The sequence below is a fragment of the Helianthus annuus genome, chromosome 7, assembly GCF_002127325.2.
Source record: "Helianthus annuus cultivar XRQ/B chromosome 7, HanXRQr2.0-SUNRISE, whole genome shotgun sequence".
Classification (NCBI taxonomy): Eukaryota; Viridiplantae; Streptophyta; class Magnoliopsida; order Asterales; family Asteraceae; genus Helianthus; species Helianthus annuus.
This window is the reverse complement of record NC_035439.2, coordinates 117603157-117625111: the sequence shown is the minus strand read 5'-3', so window position 1 is coordinate 117625111 and position 21955 is coordinate 117603157. Positions and strand designations below refer to the sequence as shown.

Genomic DNA, 21955 nt, shown 5'->3' with positions numbered 1-21955 from the left:
AATCAATGGTGGAGTTTTGATCTTGAAAGGATTTTATCGTAAGAACCTCCTTTGTGAACCCTTCTAGCCACTTGTGGAAGGTTTTCATTTATTAATGTAACTAGGTGATGCCCCGCTCGCGTTGTGGAGCGATAGCCGAATAATTCTCAACCAATTAAAAAAACAGTACTATAGTTTTGCTAGAAATAAAAAGTAAAAAAAGTGTTAGGCAGCTCTTTGACATGATTTTTAGTTGAGGTCAAAGTCATTTTTTTATTTTTACTGGGGGGAAAAAGCAAAAGTTTTTTCCCGATGGTAAAATCCTAATTATTAGTTAGGGGAAAACCATATTTTTATTTTGCACTGTGGGCAAAAACGTAATTTTGAATTGAGGGTGATATCGTAATTTTGAACTGAGGGGAAATTCGTAAATTTTAGCTAGGGGCAAAAGCATAAATTTATTTTCAACTGTGGGCAAATACATAACTTTAAACTGTGGGCAAAAACCGTAATTTTAAGGTAGGTATAAAATAATAAACTGGTGTAAAATCGTAATTTTGAGCCGGGAGAAAAACAAAATTTTATTTTGAACTTGGGCGAAAACGTAATTTTGGCTGAGGGTAAAAGCGTAATCTTTTTATCGAGAGCGAAATCATATTTTTTAGCTTAGGGCAAAAGGGTAAACGTATTTTGAAGTTGAGCCAAAACCGTATTTTTTAATTGGGGGCAAAAATGTAATTTTAAAGTGGATATGAAATAATAATCTGGTTGGTCTAATGGGTATTGTTTGCCGTCCATTTGAACCAATGGCAGAGAAACACTATTCCAGGGCAAAAACGTAATTTTAAAGTGTGTATAAAAGAATAAACTGGTTGGTCCAAAGGGGGAGAGGCAGCCGCCCATTTGAACCAATGGCAGGGTAATACTATTCCCTGCCATGTGGTTTCATTGCTTCTACTATTCAGGTGCTTCTACTGTTTCTTTCCTTCAATTATTAGGATAACAAAACCGTATTTTTAACTGGGGTCAAAAACGTAATTTTAAAGTGGATATAAAATAATAAATTGGTTGGTCCAATGGGTATTGCTCGCCGCCCATTTGAACCAATGGCAGAGAAACACTATTCCAGGGCGAAAACGTAATTTTAAAGTGTGTATAAAATAATAAACTGGTTGGTCCAATGGGAGAGGGGCGGCCGCCCATTTGAACCAATGGCATAGTGATACTATTCCATACCATGTGATTTCATTGGTTCTACTGTTCAGGTTTCTTTCCTTCAATTATTAGGATAATAGGATAATGCTATTTTTTATTTGTTACTGTTTAAAACGTTGGAGAATTAATATATAGGAGATTTTTTTTAAAAAAAAAGTCATATAATTACATAATACGTGACATGTTGGTTGCATATTTACTCGTATAATGTTCTTTTTTCTTAAATAAGTGGGGTTATGAACAAATACAAAGTCTCCTAGAAAATAAGAAGTCGTAAGTAGGGTATCAAACGGACTCCGATTGAACTCATTCAAGCGGCATTGGAATCGTCTCATCGAACTCTACGATGTGATATTTTAGGTTTTTGTTTTTAGATGTTTGGCTCGTAGATTTTAGACTTTTTATTTACATCATTGTGTCTTTTTATTTATCATTGTATCTTTTCTTTATTTGCGTCATTGTGTCTTTTCTGTTACTCATTGTGTATTTTTTTCTTCGACATTGTGTTATGTTTTTCAGCATTTTGTTATATTTTACTCGACATTGTGTTATATTTTGCGATCTATTGTGTCTTTGAGCACTTGTAGAATAACTTTACCGATTTAAGTGATACTCAAATTCTATTCATGCACTTTTAAAAAAAAAATAAAATAAAAAAAAATTAACATATACACGAAGCATGGGGAGTGTTAAAGTCAATTAATTACTTTACTTCTGTCTATTGGCCTATTCCCTACCTGCACAAATTTAATTTGGTGGAAGTAGTATTTATTGTTTTGTGAAATATTGTTGGGGTGAAGATAGTAAAGTATGACTTTATGATTAAATAGTTTGAGAGAAATAAATGTCAATTGTAAAGAATGAAAGAACTTAGGATATACGGTATGGTGATGGTCCTTCCTTTGAGGATGGTCCGTCACGTAGGATGGGCATGAGGATGGGACAAAGAGGATGGAGGTATGGAAATAGGGGGATGGACCTAAAATGTCTATGTATATATTGTATGTATAGGTGTGTGAGAGAGGGTTGGGCTGTTTTTTTGTCTCCTTGTGGATTGTCCCCAACATCTCAAAAGAGACAGACAAGACGCTGACGGAAGGGGGTGGGGCGGTGTGTGGAACGGCGCCGGACCAAAACGGTGGGGGGACGACCCCCATACCGTATAGTCTTATTCTGTGACTGTCTAAAACAACTTAACTGATCATCAATTAGTTAGTTATCATCAGTTGTACTATTACATAAATGAGACAGCACTAGAGCAACTATGATTTGATCAAGTATCCTTTCTTCATTATTCAATTCTTCTAAACCTAACAGTGGTATCGAAATTTCCCGAACCCATTGAAAAGTTTTTGACAGACGTTACACCACACGAAACCAAGATATGAAGAAGACGCTAAAGAAACACGAAAAATCATTGTTTCGATTGGAATCATCAGCAGAGAGATCACAGAAGAATTTTCAGTGAAATGGTTAGAATTCGGGTTGCATTAGAAAGGAGTTTGAGCATGAGTGCGACGATGAACGAAATAATAAGGAATATACAGATCTTAGCAATCGAAATCAGCACAGTAATAACAACAATAACCATCCAGAAGATTAATCATAATCATCAAGTGAGGTAAGCTTAAACAAGAATAATAATCGATTTTAAAAGCAAGAGACTGATATCCATGAAACAGCATTTCAAACACATCAGTGTCGCTTTGAGAGTTGTAAGCAAATATTGAGTCGTCGTGCTTTAGTTTTACCATTAGCAAACACAAGTAACTCACACAATAATACTAGTAAATTAGCATGTGATGTGGATATATACGGTATATACAAATAAATATGATCCATACAGCATCATAGACGCTTAAACCATCACAAATGCTACATAATCTACTCAACTCCACGCCTAAAATTACCAACATAACTAAAATTACTAAGAACATACACCAGATATCTAACCAACAACAATCATCCAGCTCCAAGCAGCTCACCGGTTTTTTTAATCAGTATTAGAAGTCGGATTTCAAAAGCTTCGACCGTGGGAAAACATTTATGTCTCCAAACGGATCTGCCTGCTCCACGTGAATGTAATCCTTAGTCTTCAGAACCTGTAAAATGCATTTGTCATATTAATTAATATAAACATAACGATAACGTATCTAGTGACATGTTTTAAGCTTGAAATTATACCAGTGTTTCAAAGAACATTCTTGATGCCTCTTTGCGGGTTTTACCAACGAGTAGATTGTTCACAGCGATCATATTTCTTCCACGCTCTCCTTCCTTATCGAACATTACTTGGAGGTATCTTGCAACAGCCCTAAACACAAATTCAAATTGCCGAAAGTGTAAACACAAGTTCGTTAACAATGTGTCATAAAGAATAGCGTGACACGCATACTTTGTACGCGAAGACCATCCACTGTTGTCGATCACCCGTGTGGCTTCCACATCAGTCCCGTAATCACCACCGGCATCCGCTCCGTCATCATCACCATCATCGAAGTTCAGAAAATCTGAACAAACAACAACCCACTCAAAAGTAATTTTTTTATTTAGTTTAATGACGAGATCTATAGGGAGAGTAAAATTAGAAAGAACGAAAAGTCGAACGGAAACCTGTATTGTTTTCAACTGCAGGGTGAGTAGATTCCTACACCAAGAGATAAAATGAGAAATTTCCATTGATTATTCTTGTGTATAATTGGAAAAAAAAAAAAAAGATTTTCCGCTTACATCATCATCAACTCTGTTACTGGCGGGGTCCGCGGAGACATCTTCTGCGTTCATTTCAGTCGTCTCAAAAGTAACCTGATGACCTGTATTTTCTCGTTCGTCCAGTGAAACATTTGGCAAACTCGGATCTACTTCAGTATCATATGCTCCAATTGTTCCGTATTCTTCACCAAATATACCATTATAAACCGATTTCTGCGCATCAGACTCGAAATTCGAAGTTAACGCTGCATCCTCGTTTACAACCTCTTCGTTTTTCCTGAATTCACTGTCTTGATCTTGTTTCTCTACCGACATTTCTCTAACCGGAGCAACATCGATATTTATCTCAGCAGCTACGGCATTTTCAATAGATTTAGTACCATTTATATCCAAGTCAAAATTTGAAGTTAACGCTGCATCCTCGTCTACTTTTTCACTCGAACTGACAACTGGGACATCGGTTTGCAGAGAAGCATCCGCATCCACCTGAACCTCACCCATTGCTGCTGACATGTCAAAAGCATCACTTGGAACCACATGGTCCACATCAGCGTGTGTCGGTGGTTCAACCTCAGTAGGCATAACAGAAACACCAATATCAGCATCTGGAAAGCTTTTTGGGTCAATCTCCATTGCACTGCTCTGATTAAAAAGATCATGTTCTGAATTGAAGGGTTTGGCCACATGTTCGGTTGCAACCATCTGTGGTGGTTGACTTTCGTAATAGTCCAAATTGACCGTATTGTTGTCGTGTGTGTGATTGTCTCTCACCATAGGAAACTCGATTGGCTGCTCTGCAACAGGTTCAAAGTTGGCATTTTGTTTAGAAACTTCTGGCCTGACTTCTAATTGTGTTTCCTTTTCAACGTTCTGGGATATCGATTTTGGGTCTTTTTCGCTTTCTAAAGAAGCATCATTATGAGAGACGACAATTTTACTTAGATTATATAACTGCTTGTGCAAAGACGCCAATTTGATCGACACACCTGAAAATAAGCCACTGTCAGTCTAGTAAATTAAAAAAAAAAAAATTTGTATCCGATATTCCGATTGTGCAAATGTCATGTTTGTAAATTGAAAGATAAGGTTAAATGCACAATAACGTGCAAAATGTATATCTCTCAACAATGGTATTTATAAAATTAAGAAAAATAATACATTTGATAGGTTAGAAGCTAGGCATTATGAATTGGTCCACAAACAAATCAGTCTAGGCCTGTAAACGAACCGAACGTTCGTGAACTTGATCGGCGGGACACTTGTTTATGTTCGTTTATTTAATAAACAAACGAACATGAACAGAATCTTTTGTTCGTTTAATTAAACGAACGAACATGAACACACGTTTTGTTTGTTCATTTATGTTCGTGAATGTCCGTTTATGTTCGTTCATTTGTGTTCATTTATGTTCGTTTCAATTTAAATACCTAAGTAATTATATTTATATAAATATTACACATAAAATGAACTTTCTAACTACTTATATAAATATAACTAATTGGTAATTGGGCTTTCTAGTAATAAAAATGGGTTTTCCATTGGAATTTATCGTAATTAATCACTCATTAATATAAAAAATACTTTATTTCCGTTTATGCTAAATTATGTTCATTTAGTTGTTTATTGTTTGTTAAAGTATATTCGTTTAAGTTTGCTTGTTTATGTTCGTGAACTGTTCGTTTAGGTTTTAAACGAACGAACATAAACAAACACGAAATTGCTGATTTTCTTAATAAAAGAACATGAACAAAAAAATGTGTTCGATTATATGTCCGTGTTCGTGTTTGGTTAAAGTTAAATGAACGAGCACGAACATGCCTATCATTTACAGGCCTAATTATATCCGATATTCCAATTGTGCAAATGTCATGTTTCTAAATGGAAAGATATGGTTAAATGCAAAATAATGTGCAAAACGTATATCAGTTAACAACTCACCAGTAAATATCGGTTCACTAAAAAGTTCATCTTCCCAGAATTGTTTCTCAAGCATCGAGATTTCAGAACGAGTGCAAGGGGCTTTCTTTCTTAATCGCCGGATGTCTTCGGTGTTTGTCAATTGCTGACGTATTGTGCTGTTCGAAAAAAAAAGCAAATAAATAGAACATCAACAGAATCACAGAATTCAATAACATAAAAACTGAATTCTTATTTAGTAATTATTATAACAAGATAATAGAACATACTCGCCATGCAAAACCATGTTATCATCCATGAGCACCTTCCTTTTCATAACACTGGTCTTGGGTGCAGATGATCGCCTTCGTTTTGTAGATGGTGTCACAACAGGGGGAGCGGGTTTCGATTTTAGCATCGAAGATTTTCTCCCAACTGCAGCCAAAAGAAATGCTCATATAAAAAAATCAACGAAAGTCTACCCAAGAAAAGAGTAAAATGCCTTTTTCGTCCCTGAGGTTTGGCCAATTTTGCGACTTTCGTCCAAAGGTTTGTTTTTTCCGTATCTGGATCCAAAGGGTTTGAAATCTTGCCATTTTCATACGGCTCGTTAACTCTATCCATTTTTTTCCGTTAAGTCAGGGGTATTTCCGTCTTTTTTGTTAACTTAATAGCAATTCGGTCTTTTTCACACATCTCCAGTGAGTTTACATAAAGTGAAAAACACCGAATTGCCCTTTAAGTTAACAAAAAAGACGGAAATACCCCTGACTTAACGGAGAAAAATGGATGGAGTTTCCGAGCCAGGATGAAAATGCCAAGATTTCAAACCTTTTGGATCCAGATGCGATATAACAAACCTTTGGACGAAAGTCGCAAAACTGGCCAAACCTCAAGGACGAAAATGGCATTTTACTCTAAAAAAATAATAATAATAACTGAATACTTTGCTCACCTAATATTGAAGACAACAAATCATCATCATTCATAACATGTTGTCCACTCATATTTATGGTGAATGAACCCGAAGATTGATTCAAATTTAGATTCTGGGCAGTCGTATTTGTAGAGAAAAAACCCGAAGATTGGTTCAAATTTGAATTCTGGGCAGTCGTATTTGTAGTGAAAAAACCCGAAGATTGGTTCAAATTTGAATTCTGGGCAGTCGTATTTGTAGTGAAAAAACCCGAAGATTGGTTCAAATTTGAATTCTGGGCAGTCGAATTTGTAGTGAAAAAACCAGAAGATTGGTTCAAATTTGAATTCTGGGCAATCGTATCTGTAGTGAAAAAACCTGAAGATTGATTCAAGTTTATACTTTGGGCAGTCGTATTTGTAGTGAAAAACCCTGAAGACTCGTTTAAATTTAGACTCTGAGCAGGCGTATTTGTGGTGAATAAACCCGAAGACTGATTTAAATTGAAGCTCTGAGAAGTCATACTTGTGGGATATAAACCCGAAGATTCGTTTAGATTTAGACTGTGGGGAGTCATCGAGCTTTCAGTGAAAGTGCGTTTTTTTCCCGATGTTATGTCGGTTTCAAGTGGTGTACTTTCCGGTACGAAGTTCTTGGGTACATCTGAAAGCCAATGTGGCATAGGGAGCCGTTTCTCAGGGGCAGAGATGTCATTAGTGTAGCTGTTGATGTTTTCTACTTGAACCTCCCGTTGAATTACAGGGGCAGAAAAGTCATCCGTGTAGCGGTTGACGTTTTCTACTTGAACCTCTCTTTGGACTACAGGGGCAGAAAAGTCATTTGTGTAGTTATTGATGTTCTCTACTTGAACCTCCCTTTGAATTACAGGGGCAGAAAAGTCATTTGAGTAGCTGTTGATGTTTTCTACTTGAACCTCCCTTTGGACTGCATTATCCACCCGAACTTCATCATTCTGACGAATTTCCGCATGATGAATTTCCGGAACGTTTTTAATCAATGGTTCAGTTACATGTGGTCCTACAGATGGAAAATAACCATACATTTGATGTTAAAATTGAGTACACTGGATTAGTGCTGCAAATGAACAGAACGTTCAGCAAACAGGTCGTGAACCGTTCGGCGGGTAGTCGTTTGTGTCCGTTCGTTTAATAAATGAACGAACACGAACATAAAATTCCGTTCGTTTATGTTCATGAACGCTCTTAACGTGTTCGTTTGGGTTTGATAATTCATTGGGGTTTTAATTTTTTGTATTTTATATTTAAATTCTTCAAAAAATCCCACTAATAAATATTTGTGTATTGTATTTTATATAAATTATTTAATAAATATTAGACTAAAATACTGTGGGTGGATCTACGTAATACGTGTGATGAAAGATACCAATTTTATTCAAAACTTAATACATGTTATTTCTGTTGTGTTCATTTGTGTTTATGAACGTTCGTTTGTGCTCAATTATGCCCATGAACGTTCATTTGTGTTCATGAACGTTCGTTTGCGCTCGTTACCTAAACTTAACGAACGAACACGTTCATTTCCTTAATGAACGAACACGGACACCGTGAACGTAATTTCCTTAATGAACGCACACGAACAAGGCCTTGTTCGTGCTCGTTTGGTTCGTTTGCAGCCCTACGCTTGATTATAAATGTGTAAATTCAATTTCTTACCATTACTTTCATGGCTCGGGAAAGTGACACATGGCCTAATAGCAGGCAAATCAGAATTCGCCATGCTGGCATGAGGAAACGGAACTTGATTAGAATCTTTCGGTCCCAAAGAAGCATGATGTTGCGGAGTACTAACAACGCTGTCTTTTTCAGCGTTTGATTCCAATACGGTGGTAATACGGAATGCATTCTCTTGATTTCCTGCAAAATTTTGAGAAATTTGACGAATTTACAAAAATAACCTTCTGAAACCAGCTAGCGGAACGAACAAAAGTATAAAACTATACATAACATATTAACATGCCTTGATATTCTACAAAGTTTTCACGGTTATCATTGGGAATCTGAAATCCAGGCGGCGGCCCGTCAATGAGTTTTTTACTTGGTAAAGTTTCCACTTGAACAGGATCATTAGACACGGGGATAACAGGTTCAGCTGAACGGGATTCTGTAAAGATTGTTGAACCGATATCGTTTGCTGTTGCTGCTGCAACATGTGGTAGCGAGTTCTCATGCGACTCTAATTGATTATGATGATGTTGATGTGGAGCGTTTTCTAAATTCTCCTTTACGCCGAATTCTGTAATGGTGTGATTTTCTGGTTCCTGATGATCATCACATGTGGAAGTTTCTTGAATGTTGGACAAATTCGGTTCTTCCCATAGTCCAGGAGTAGATGGAGCTTCAGCATAGTCAACCGGTTCGTTATCTCCGTCATACTCGTCTATATCCTGATATGGAAAAGAAACACACGGGACGACGTTAAATACGATATTGCGAATTTCAAAATTAACAAAAAATGGAAATAATTTCAAGTTCTTTTATGGACCTGATTTGGAGTGCCACCACTATCATTAGCATGGACAGATGCCTGAGGATCATCACTGAAATTGGAGGATTTATTTATGTTAGAAGATGAAACTATGATACCAAAGAAAAGGAGTATATCCCATTTTCGTCCCTGAGGTTTGACCAGTTTTGCGACTTTCGTCCAATGGTTTGTTTTTCCACATCTGGATCCAAAAGGTTTGAAATCTTGCCATTTTCATCGGCTCGTTAACTCCATCAATTTTTCCTGTTAAGTCAGGGGTATTTTCATCTTTTTTGTTAACTGAAAGGGCAATTTGGTATTTTAAATACTTGTACATTATGCTAAATGCTTGTACAAAAAGTCAAAAAGACCGAATTGCCCTTTAAGTTAACAAAAAAGACGAAAATACCCCTGACTTAACGAAGAAAATGGAAGGAGTTACTGAGCCGGATGAAAATGGCAAGATTTCAAACCCTTTGGATCTAGATGCGAAAAAACAAACCTTTGGACAAAAGTCGCAAAACTAGCCAAACCTCAGAGACGAAAAACGGTTTTACTCAAATTAAAAATAAAATAATGTAGCGTAACACACACAGACACAGAGAACATACTCTGAATTCAATGTACCAGTAGCAAGTTCAGGCGTTGCAGCCTTCTCGGCCAATAGTTCCTGCTTGCACCAAATTTCAATGAAATGCTTTAGATAAACTTATGCAAATTGTTAAGCCACGTGATCGTAAAGTATGCTTGTTAGTTTCAAAAGTGGCATTGCGTGTGTTCATTGAAATAACAAATCATGTGACATTATTAAGTAACTGTGTTACCTCATCAAGATCTAAACCAGATGCATCACCGTCACCAAATCTCTCTATAAAAAAAGCAAAATAAACGGATAATCATTTGATATGAACTGCGTGAAAAATGTTAATAAGATTTTTTAATGATGGAAATAGATACCGACCGTCAAGTCCAAATTTAGATGTAGTATAAACAACGCCCTCCATAGTATCTTGAAGTGTGATCTGGTCCTTTGAACTGATGTGTTGATCAACATAATTACTGCAAAATAATTATATCAACAAGCAAACATCAGTACAAATTAGTGACAAAGGGGCCCCTGAAAAGATAGATATTGACAAACTAACCCCTGCAGATCATTGTCGGGCAGCTCAAAATCATCTAGATCGAAAGTCTCTGGCAGGGTTATTGAGTGATAAGGAGCAGTAGATTCTTCAGGTGGCAAGTCCACAGCAGTTGACCGGAAAGCTTGTTTGACTTTAAGCAAAGCCTCACTGCAATCGTCAAAAAGGTAATTGACCTTTTTTGAGTAAATCCTAACCACACCAAGCAACAGATGGCTGGACAACCGCAGTGCAATAGGCATCTCAGGAAATAGGATTGAGTCTGTCAAAGTCAAACAGAGTAAATTAACAAGTGAAGCAGTTTAAATGATTAAATACAGCATATCTACCTGTTTACATATTTATAAACACGGTTCATATGATTCAAGGGCATTTGTAATTTTGTATTATAATAGTTGTTTGGATGCAAGAAGAACCCTAGGAGAACAATGTATAAAATTATTATGGAAGTATATTTAAATGTACCTTACATATTCTCCAGACTACAAGAAAATAGTACCCTCTGAATTTCTTCTATACATTCCCCTCTTAATATAAATAATGGATCCACTAAAAATTGTATTGCTGGAATACGAGAAACTAAATCATCTGCCATACATTAAGACCTTGAACCACACATAAGATCCACAACCTACCATTTAACTGCCTGCCTACAAACTGTACACTTCAGACAGCTGATGCTCAGTAAATTATTTTCAAGTCTAAAACTTTAATATCCTATTTCACACAATTAAAGTTGTCATAACTTCACATAAGGGTATAATACATTCAGAGTAGCTACCCATATATATCTTCGGTTTCTTCTTACATCTATAAGTTCTACTGGATCCAAAACTGTACACCGGAATAATATCTTCATATCTTGGGTCTTCTAGTATCGATACGTTGACTACTTCATTATATCTTTCAAGTAGCTTTAAATGTATGGAATTATGGATTAGGGTTCCAAAAGGAAAACTTCAGTTAATCAATCAGCTTCAAACCAAAAGCCATAAAACACTTTCCTAATTGAAACTAAACCACAAAACTTCTATTTGTAAACTATCAAAAACTCTAAACAATCACAACTTTCAATAAACTATCCAAACTCAAGTACTCAACAACCACATATAGAAACATAATCAAAACATAACCTTCAACCACCAAAATTCCAACAAAAAAATCAGTTAAAAACAACATATTACCTACAGAGACACCAATATCAGTATCAGCAACCTGATTTTTCCTAAGCTTCCTCTCGAGATGCGCCGCGATCCATATCGTCCCTAACGGACCCTTTTTCGCTAATATAAACTGCGAATAAAACATCCTTCCTTCACAGTTTCATACACACCTTCTTCAGAAACCCTAAAATCCTCAACAACTACGCTAACTTATAAAAATCCCCAATTTCCGCAGAAAATTGTTACTTTCGCTTCAATCAGGACCTAATTCTGGATTCTGGTAACCCATGTTAGCTCAATTTTGACCTGATTTGAAGAACTGTTTGACGAATTGGTAAGAAACCCTAGGTTTGGGAGAGAAATTGGGAGCAGATCCAGAAGGATTTTGGATATGTGAAGGTGATTTTGAGTGTTTGTTGAAGGTGTTTTGGAGGTTGAGATTGGGGAAGGGTTAAAGCGTATGTAGTTTTAGAGAGAGAAAGTTGAAGAGAGAGAAAGGTCAAAGAGTGGGTGTGTTGTTTCAAGGACATGGGTTGCAGATGTGTTACTTTGAAAAATGATTATTTAAAATAAGAAGTAATAAAATACTGGAAATATGTTCGTATAATATGATTAATTAATGATATTGATAATCTATCAATACTTTTTATAAAATAAGAAATCCTAAAGAAAAGCTGATGTGTCCGTAGAGGCTGTTTAACAAGACTTTTTTTATGTCATTATTACATCATAAAGCCTGATATATAAATCACTTTAAAATACATTTAATTTAATTTCAAACCAGTGCCTTGTGTATTCAAATGTTAAAGGTCTGGCCCACATTCCAAAAGACAAACCACTGCCCATCTACAAGAAAGTAGCAGATGGTTCCTTTGGCAAACGTATACCTAGCAGCAGCAGTTGTTATCTTCCGTAATGCTTTTAGATCAGCAGATGTTTAAGGCTAATTACCGGGAAATTCAAATTTCAAAAATGCATGGAAATAAGTAATTAGCAATTAATGCATGTCACTCAGAAACTCCTGTCAATCATCCTTCTCATATAAAGTTTTTCTTCTCATTTCCTTCTTCATAATTCATCACGCTTTCATCTTTTCTGATTTTGAAATTTTAAATTTAATCACAATCTGAATTCCGAATTAGAAGCGTGTCAATATCAGTTGACAGTAACAATCTTAGTTTTGTTAACGATTTGAATCCTGGGAAAGATATGTGGAACATGAAAGCGATAATTATTCGAAAATGGAATTAGGGTTACAAGATGGATCTCATCTTCATTGATGAGAATGTAATTTGTATCTCTGCTTTTCCGTTTTATTAGAGAATGTAATGGTGTATGCTAAGAAGATACTTTCTTTAAATGTTCTTCAGGGTGCTAAGATTCAAGCAGGTATTAAGAGTCATCCGATACTTATTTTTTATGGACAGCTTCAAGAAGATGTTGTTGTGATTCTGTCGAAATTTGGTGTTGGTGAGAATAAAGATTTATATAAAGTAGTAGTGCAGCCTTATAAAATCAACTTTTATAGATGCAAAATTGTTACTCATATGAGAGATTGGCAAGGTGTTTAGTATGGTTTCAATTTCAAAGCTTATGAAGATATTCTTCAAGGAGAGGTGTGTAACAACCCTCGGTAAAACCAACACCCTCATAATAGTTCTGACACCCTAGTATATTTTAAAAATGTCCCAACATGTCTTATATTACACCCCGTATGTGAAAACCGAGCCCAAATTAGATTATAACATATAAAATAAATTAAAAACAATAAATCTTAAGCTGAGGCGGGCCGCGTAGACCCACCCCAACCATTCACGCGGGCCGTATGAAGGTGTAAACCGGATTCCTTTGATTTCTTTAAGTTGAAGCGGGCCGCGTAATAGTTCTCGATAGTTAACGCGGGTCGCGAGTGACCTAAGTTGTGGCGCAGCCCTGAGCTGACACGTGTCGATATCGTGTCGAACCTAGTAGATGACCGGGCCAAGCTGTTGTGTTGGCCAAGGTTGACGCGAGCCGCGTAACCTTGGCCTGTTCTTTACACGGGCCGCGTGGAGACCAGATTTCAGCACTATATAAGAAGGCCATCGGGTTTCGTTTTAGACGTTCACAATTTCAATCTCGAATCTCAAATTTCTGTAGAAAGTTATTATAGCCGGGTATTATACCCCCTAAGTAACGAGGTTCTGCTACGATGTAAGTATTATAACCCCTGGAGACGTATTAGATACACTGCCCGATTGATCTAGGGTTCCGTAACGGCTGTCGTGGTTCTGCCTGACGTAGTCGTTGGAATACCGTCTCGGGGAGGGTATTACTAATGTTAAAATGGGTTATTATACTAACACACGTGCATTTGTGTAAATTATAGATATTCACAAGGAAACCCTAAAGGATAACCTAAGACAGCAATGTGAGTTGATCCACTTTTTGTAAACCTTTTGTTAATTGTTTTTACAAAACCTTAAATACCTTTCCATGCGAATAACAGTTATTGAGTATTTGTAAGAATACAATTATCTTGGGTATGTTGGGGTTTTGTATACAAAATTTGTTACCACCTGGTCAAGGAGTAACATTTCCACAAGTCAGGTCTGACAGTACCAACGGGTGATAATTGATATAACTTGGAAACAAATGTAATTGCGGGATCGCCCTCAATACTGTTCACTGTGACTTCTTATTTAAACTCGATTAAACTGGGATTCACTCACCAGTATTTCCCACTGACAAAATGTTTTTAAAACGCGTTTCAGGTAACAAAATGTGAAAACCAAATAGAAGCCAGCTGGACAGCACTGAAGGCTTGGAAAAGTGGCAATAAAGTTACCTAAGAATAAAATAGATGTTTTTATTAAATAAAATAGGATTTATTCCTATGAAATGTATGTACTGAAAACTTGGGTTTTACCCATGTGTTTAATATTATAAAATATGGTGGTTTACTCTGATCAAATATTTCCTAGCTACGGTCCTGATGAAAATTTTCGCTGCCAAATTGAATAAATAAATGTGATACCAACGAAACTGGCTCACGACCGCCCGTTCCCGGGAACTAGGGATTGGGGGTTGTGACATAAGGTGGTATCAGAGCTATGCCACTGATTCAGCCACAGAAGTGTTCTGCTGACATCAAAATTCAAAGTGTTAGGAAATTACGGAAATACGTGCATAATTGTATTTTCTTGTTATGTGTTATCTGACTATCTGTTAGTTTACAGTATGAGCGACCAAGGACCATCTGACGCGTACCGTCAATTGTCTGGTTCGCCTAGGAGCGAAGGCACCTCCTCTTCTCAGCCTGCCCTCTCAGGGTACTCTGCTGATACGGAAGAAGGAATCTTTGTGTTTAAGGCTCAGTCTGAAGAGCCATTTCCTCAGAAAAAGAGGGGATGGTTCAGTAGGGGAGCACATGAGCGTAGGAAACATATGAAAAAGTTGCAGGAACAGCGAGTGTTAGTCGCAGCTAAAAGAGAAACTGATGCCTATGCCCAGAATATGCTCAATAGGGGTATAGCCAATATCCACATTTTAGCAACCAATGCAGCTGACCCAAACCTGGAACAAATGCTAGCACCTCAACCACAACCACAAATTCCTGATCAACCCATGGAAATAGAAAACTTTGGAAATCAAGTAGAAATGCCTGATTACAACCCGGAGGAGATACCTAGGGTACCTGCACCAAATCCCCTAGACCCAAACGACTACGACCCCTGGTGGGACGATGTTAGGGACTATGTACAACAAAACCCGATACAGGAAAATGTGCCAATACCCAACTTAGGAGCCTACCCAGGGTTAGATCCTCAAGATCCCTATAACGTTAGTGATGTATACATTAGGGAGATCTTAGAGAATCCCTACCCATACCAGGCCCCTATCCCTCCATACCAGGAACCCGCACCCCAGATTCCAAACCCAGTCCTAGAACCTGCACCCCCAATGAATGCAGAAAACGTACAAGAACTTAGGACTTTCGGTGAGGAAATTTTAGAAAGCAGTGAGAGAATGCGACAGGTGGGAGAGCGTCTCGTATGGAAATACGACGAACACAATATGGATTTTTGGATGAATCCATATCAGTAAATGCGATGGTAGAAACGGTAGTAGTAATAATAATAATAACATAAAAATAATATATGTGTGTATGTGTTAGGAAAAAAAACACTACGGATGCATACTACTAGTATTGTAGCTTTACATTTCAGTCGGTATTGTAATTTTAAATTCAGTACTAGTGTGTAATGATGCATACTATATGAATAGAGTAAAAGTCGCAATGCTCGACGCTTTTGATCAAAAAGTGCGTGTCATGTGCTTGGCTATATCTAAATATTATTTGTGATATTAATATTTGGTAAATGTTTAAAATTCAAATGGCCGACGAGGGAAATCAAGATAATCTGAATAACGATAACCAGAGTAACAATAACATGGTTAATGAGAATCCAAATAACAATGGAAACCAAATGGATAATAGTGTCGTTCAACACATAGTGGCACAAGGAATTATAGATGCAATGCCATTTATTATTCAAACAGTTCAAGAAGCGAATAATAAAAGTAAGCATAGCAGTAAGCGACCAAGTGAACCGGAACACAGCGTGAACAATGGACTCGTACTTCAAGCGCCCATTCCCAAAAGAAGAAGAACCATGCCATATGGTTGTTCTTATAAAGAATTCTGGTCCTGTAAACTAATAGAATTCTCGGGTAATGAAGGACCCATTGCAGCTCTACGCTGGATAGAGAAAACTGAGGCTGTTCTAAAAATAAGCAAGTGTGCCGAAGAAGATAGGATAATGTTTGCTTCTAATTTATTTAAGAATGTTGCTCTAGAGTGGTGGAACACTATCCTCCAGTCAAGAGGAAGTGATAGAATCTATAACATGGAATGGGAAGAGTTCAAAAATATGGTAGAAAGGAAGTTCTGCCCTCCCAATGAAAAGGAGCAGATAGCAAATAAATTTCTGAGTCTTAGAATGATCGGGGTAGATAGTAAGGGTTATACTACCACATTCTTTGAATATGCTAGGATAGTACCAACCCTTGCATCACCTGAGCCGGTATTAATCTCCCGTTACATCTGGGGATTAATTGGAGAAATTAGACACGTAGTCAAGGCAGCTAGACCCCAAACCATAGAAGAAGTTGTAGAACTAGCTAATACCTTGACAGATGAGTTAATCCGTACTAGAGAAGAAGACCAGAGGAGAAACCTGACCCAAAGGCTTACTCAAGAATTCCGTTCTGGGAATTTCAACCGTAGGAATGTAGGTTCTACCTCTACACCATACTGCAAGATCTGCAAGAAGAAGCATTCTGGAAAATGCTCCACTCACTGCAATTACTGTAAGGCACCAGGACACAAGGAAGAAGATTGCAGGAGAAAAACCAGTAATGGAATGTGCTTTAACTGTGGAGAAAAAAGTCATATCAAGCCAAACTGTCCGAAGTTAGCTCCAGCTGCAAACAACAAGAATCCTAAAAATGCTAGAGCATTCGTTCTAACTGCAGATGAAGCCAGGATGATTCCGGACGTCATAGCTGGTACGTTTTTAGTTAATGATATTTTTGCTAAAGTATTATTTGACTCTGGTGCAAACCAAAGTTTTATTAATACTTCGTTTTGCAAACTCCTAAATCAATCATTAACTAAACTACCACAAGAATGTCTAGTAGAAACCGCAAATGGAGAAACCGTTAGGATTTCTGAAATCTTGCAGGGAGCAAGAATAGAAATTTTTAATCAAAAATTTATTGCAAACCTTTACCCAATGAATCTGGCTGGATTCGATGTTGTGTTAGGAATGGATTGGTTAATAGCCAATAAAGCCAGTATTTTATGTGATCAAAAGTCAATTCAAGTAAAGTCACCAAAGGGTGAAAAGATCACAATTAAAGGAGATAAACCATCTAGATCCACTAAATTCATCTCTGTGATGAAAACTGCAAACTATATAAGAAAAGGATCTATAGTGTATTTGATTTCTATAATCACTAACACTAAAGGAAAAGAATTAAAAGATATTCCAGTAGTGTCCCAGTTTTCAGATGTCTTTCCAGAGGAATTGCCAGGACTACCGCCAGACAGGGAAGTTGAATTCAGAATCCACCTGCTACCAGGAACAGCACCAATTGCCAAAGCACCTTACCGTTTGGCACCCGCTGAAATGCAGGAACTGAAAAACCAATTAGATGAATTGTTAGAGAAAGGATTTATACAGCCAAGCTCATCACCATGGGGAGCACCGATATTGTTTGTTAAATATCCACTCGATCAAAACAAGCAATCATCAACTAATTTTTCTTGAACCTTAATTACCAACAACACATTGATTACAACTAACATATGATCAACATTCACATCGGATCAAACCATTTAATCATGTCTAACACATACCCGTATCAGCTACCATGTAACCCTAATCTTTGCATAAATATAACACAATCTTTCATCACAATCATCATTCCAACTAGATCGAATAACATGACTAACTTCACAATTATTATGCAACCCTAGTCTTCAAATAACAATGGATTGATTTATACTTGTTAATCATCAAATATGTATACCTAAACAACCCTAGGCCATCGATCATGTCTCATACAGTTTCGGATCTATCTATTGGTTTGTTTCACAAAATACTCATCAATACTCTATTAGTATATCATCATAAACACAAACCATCATGTAAGAACACGATTAAATACAACATCATGTATTAATACAATAACACATCTACACATATTGATCATTATACATTTGGATGGTATAAAACACTAACCGGTTGGAAGGTAGAGCAAGGCTGTTTCGAACAAGAAAGCTTTGAAGGGAGGGGATGGTTGCCGCCGAGTGTGGAAAGGAATAGGGAGAAGTTTAGGGTTTTGTGATTATGTTATGTGTTTTGATAATGATAGGGATTACACACTAATCATGTGTGTAATTTCAAGTTCTTTTATGGACCTAATTTGGAGTGCCACCACTATCATTAGCATGGACAGATGCCTGAGGATCATCACTGAAATTGGAGGATTTATTTATGTTAGAAGATGAAACTATGATACCAAAGAAAAGGAGTATATCCCATTTTCGTCCCTGAGGTTTGACCAGTTTTGCGACTTTCGTCCAATGGTTTGTTTTTCCACATCTGGATCCAAAAGCTTTGAAATCTTGCCATTTTCATCGGCTCGTTAACTCCATCAATTTTTCCTGTTAAGTCAGGGGTATTTTCGTCTTTTTTGTTAACTGAAAGGGCAATTTGGTATTTTAAATACTTGTACATTATGCTAAATGCTTGTACAAAAAGTCAAAAAGACCGAATTGCCCTTTAAGTTAACAAAAAGACGAAAATACCCCTGACTTAACGAAGAAGATGGAAGGAGTTAGTGAGCCGGATGAAAATGGCAAGATTTCAAACCCTTTGGATCTAGATGCGGAAAAACAAACCTTTGGATGAAAGTCGCAAAACTAGCCAAACCTCAGGGATGAAAAATGGTTTTACTCAAATTAAAAATAAAATAATGTAGAGTAACACACACAGACACAGAGAACATACTCTGAATTCAATGTACCAGTAGCAAGTTCAGGCGTTGCAGCCTTCTCGGCCAATAGTTCCTGCTTGCACCAAATTTCAATGAAATGCTTTAGATAAACTTATGCAAATTGTTAAGCCACATGATCGTAAAGTATGCTTGTTGTTAGTTTCAAAAGTGGCATTGCGTGTGTTCATTGAAATAACAAATCATGTGACATTATTAAGTAACTGTGTTACCTCATCAAGATCTAAACCAGATGCATCACCATCACCAAATCTCTCTATAAAAAAAAACAAAATAAACGGATAATCATTTGATATGAACTGCGTGAAAAATGTTAATAAGATTTTTTAATGATGGAAATAGATACCAACCGTCAAGTCCAAATTTAGATGTAGTATAAACAACGCCCTCCATAGTATCTTGAAGTGTGATCTGGTCCTTTGAACTGATGTGTTGATCAACATAATTACTGCAAAATAGTTATATCAACAAGCAAACATCAGTACAAATTAGTGACAAACTGGCCCCTGAAAAGATAGATATTGAAAAATTAACCCCTGCAGATCATTGTCGGGCAGCTCAAAATCATCTAGATCGAAAGTCTCTGGCAGGGTTATTGAGTGATAAGGAGCAGTAGATTCTTCAGGTGGCAAGTCCACAGCAGTTGACCGGAAAGCTTGTTTGACTTTAAGCAAAGCCTCACTGCAATCGTCAAAAAGGTAATTGACCTTTTTTGAGTAAATCCTAACCACACCAAGCAACAGATGGCTGGACAACCGCAGTGCAATAGGCATCTCGGGAAATAGGATTGAGTCTGTCATAGTCAAACAGAGTAAATTAACAAGTGAAGCAGTTTAAATGATTAAATACAGCATATCTACCTGTTTACATATTTATACACACGGTTCATATGATTCAAGGGCATTTGTAATTTTGTATTATAATAGTTGTTTGGATGCAAGAAGAACCCTAGGAGAACAATGTATAAAATTATTATGGAAGTATATTTAAATGTACCTTACATATTTTCCAGACTAAAAGAAAATAGTACCCTCTGAATTTCTTCTATACATTCCCCTCTTAATATAAATAATGGATCCAATAAAAATTGTATTGCTGGAATACGAGAAACTAAATCATCCGCCATACATTAAGAACTTGAACCACACATAAGGTCCTCAACCTACCATTTAACTGCCTGCCTACAAACTGTACACTTCAGACAGCTGATGCTCAGTAAATTATTGTCAAGTCTAAAACTTTAATATCCTATTTCACACAATTCACAAAATCCTAAAGGCTAAAGTTGTCATAACTTCACATAAGGGTATAATACATTCAGAGTAGCTACCCATATATATCTTCGGTTTCTTCTTACATCTATAAGTTCTACTGGATCCAAAGCTGTACACCGGAATAATATCTTCATATCTTGGGTCTTCTAGTATCAATACGTTGACTATTTCATTATATACGTTTCAAAATCCAAAAGAATAGAAGAATACAATATCTTCCCTAAAAGACTCAAAACCAATAAGGCAATAAGAAAACTGAACAGCAAAAACTTAAAATTTAAAGCTCCTTGAACTCCTATAGTCCCCAACTAATTAAGCCTCTTTTATCTAAATTACAAAGATAAAAGATTAACTTTCTTACATAACAGGCCAACAAAGTACAGTTCATACAGTCAAGTATATGGAATTATGGATTAGGGTTCCAAAAGGAAAACTTCAGTTAATCAATCAGCTTCAAACCAAAAGCCATAAAACACTTTCCTAATTGAAACTAAACAACAAAACTTCTATTTTGTAAACTATCAAAAACTCTAAACAATCACAACTTTCAATAAACTATCCAAACTCAAGTACTCAACAACCACATATAGAAACATAATCAAAACATAACCTTCAAGCACCAAAATTCCAACAATAAAATCAGTAAAAAAAAACAACATATTACCTACAGAGACACCAATATCAGTATCAGCAACCTGATTTTTCCTAAGCTTCCTCTCGAGATGCGCCGCGATCCATATCGTCCCTAACGGACCCTTTTTCGCTAATATAAACTGCGAATAAAACATCCTTCCTTCATAGTTTCATACACACCTTCTTCAGAAACCCTAGAATCCTCAACAACTACACTAACTTATAAAAATCCCCAATTTCCGCAGAAAATTGTTACTTTCGCTTCAATCAGGACCTAATTCTGGATTCTGGTAACCCATGTTAGCTCAATTTTGACCTGATTTGAAGAAGTGTTTGACGAATTGGTAAGAAACCCTAGGTTTAGGAGAGAAATTGGGAGCAGATCCAGAAGGATTTTGGATATGTGAAGGTGATTTTGAGTGTTTGTTGAAGGTGTTTTGGAGGTTGAGATTGGGGAAGGGTTAAAGCGTATGTAGTTTTAGAGAGAGAAAGTTGAAGAGAGAGAAAGGTCAAAGAGTGGGTGTGTTGTTTCAAGGACATGGGTTGCAGATGTGTTACTTTGAAAAATGATTATGTAAAATAAGAAGTAATAAAATACTGGAAATATATTCGTATAATATGATTAATTAATGATATTGATAATCTATCTATACTTTTTATAAAATAAGAAATCCTAAAGAAAAGCTGATGTGTCCGTAGAGGCTGTTTAACAAGACTTTTCTTATGTCATTATTACATCATAAAGCCTGATATATAAATCACTTTAAAATACATTTAATTTAATTTCAAACCACTGCCTTGTGTATTCAAATGTTAAAGGTCTGGCCCACATTCCAAAAGGCAAACCACTGCCCATCTACAAGAAAGTAGCAGATGGTTCATTTGGCAAACGTATACCTACCAGCAGCAGTTGTTATCTTTTGTAATGCTTTTAGATCAGCAGATGTTTAAGGCTAA

The 21955-nt window shown here is 36.6% G+C and overlaps 2 protein-coding genes across 3 annotated transcripts; both read right to left on the bottom strand.

Moving 5' to 3' along the window:
- Window positions 1–2961: 2961 nt before the first annotated feature.
- Window positions 2962–12066, bottom strand: LOC110868291 (sister chromatid cohesion 1 protein 4). 2 transcript variants are annotated; one of them, XM_022117418.2, is made up of 16 exons: window positions 11550–12066; window positions 10369–10627; window positions 10185–10282; window positions 10048–10091; window positions 9835–9893; window positions 9242–9296; window positions 8717–9143; window positions 8413–8613; window positions 6758–7756; window positions 6093–6237; window positions 5845–5981; window positions 3925–4892; window positions 3808–3841; window positions 3590–3704; window positions 3379–3508; window positions 2962–3296 (listed from the first exon to the last, which is right to left on the bottom strand). In XM_022117418.2, the coding sequence occupies exons 1-16, from the start codon at window positions 11671–11673 to the stop codon at window positions 3198–3200; spliced, it is 3894 nt and encodes a 1297-aa protein (XP_021973110.1). In that variant the 5' UTR covers window positions 11674–12066; the 3' UTR covers window positions 2962–3197. The 2 variants fall into 2 exon arrangements, with proteins under 2 accessions (XP_021973110.1, XP_035831104.1); XM_035975211.1 differs by lacking the exon at window positions 11550–12066 and adding an exon at window positions 10831–11079.
- A 6385-nt stretch (window positions 12067–18451) lies between these two features.
- On the bottom strand, window positions 18452–21546 carry LOC110868292 (sister chromatid cohesion 1 protein 4-like). The gene is made up of 6 exons (XM_022117419.2): window positions 21030–21546; window positions 19626–19884; window positions 19442–19539; window positions 19304–19347; window positions 19088–19146; window positions 18452–18550 (listed from the first exon to the last, which is right to left on the bottom strand). The coding sequence occupies exons 1-6, from the start codon at window positions 21151–21153 to the stop codon at window positions 18496–18498; spliced, it is 639 nt and encodes a 212-aa protein (XP_021973111.1). The 5' UTR covers window positions 21154–21546; the 3' UTR covers window positions 18452–18495.
- Window positions 21547–21955: the final 409 nt, after the last annotated feature.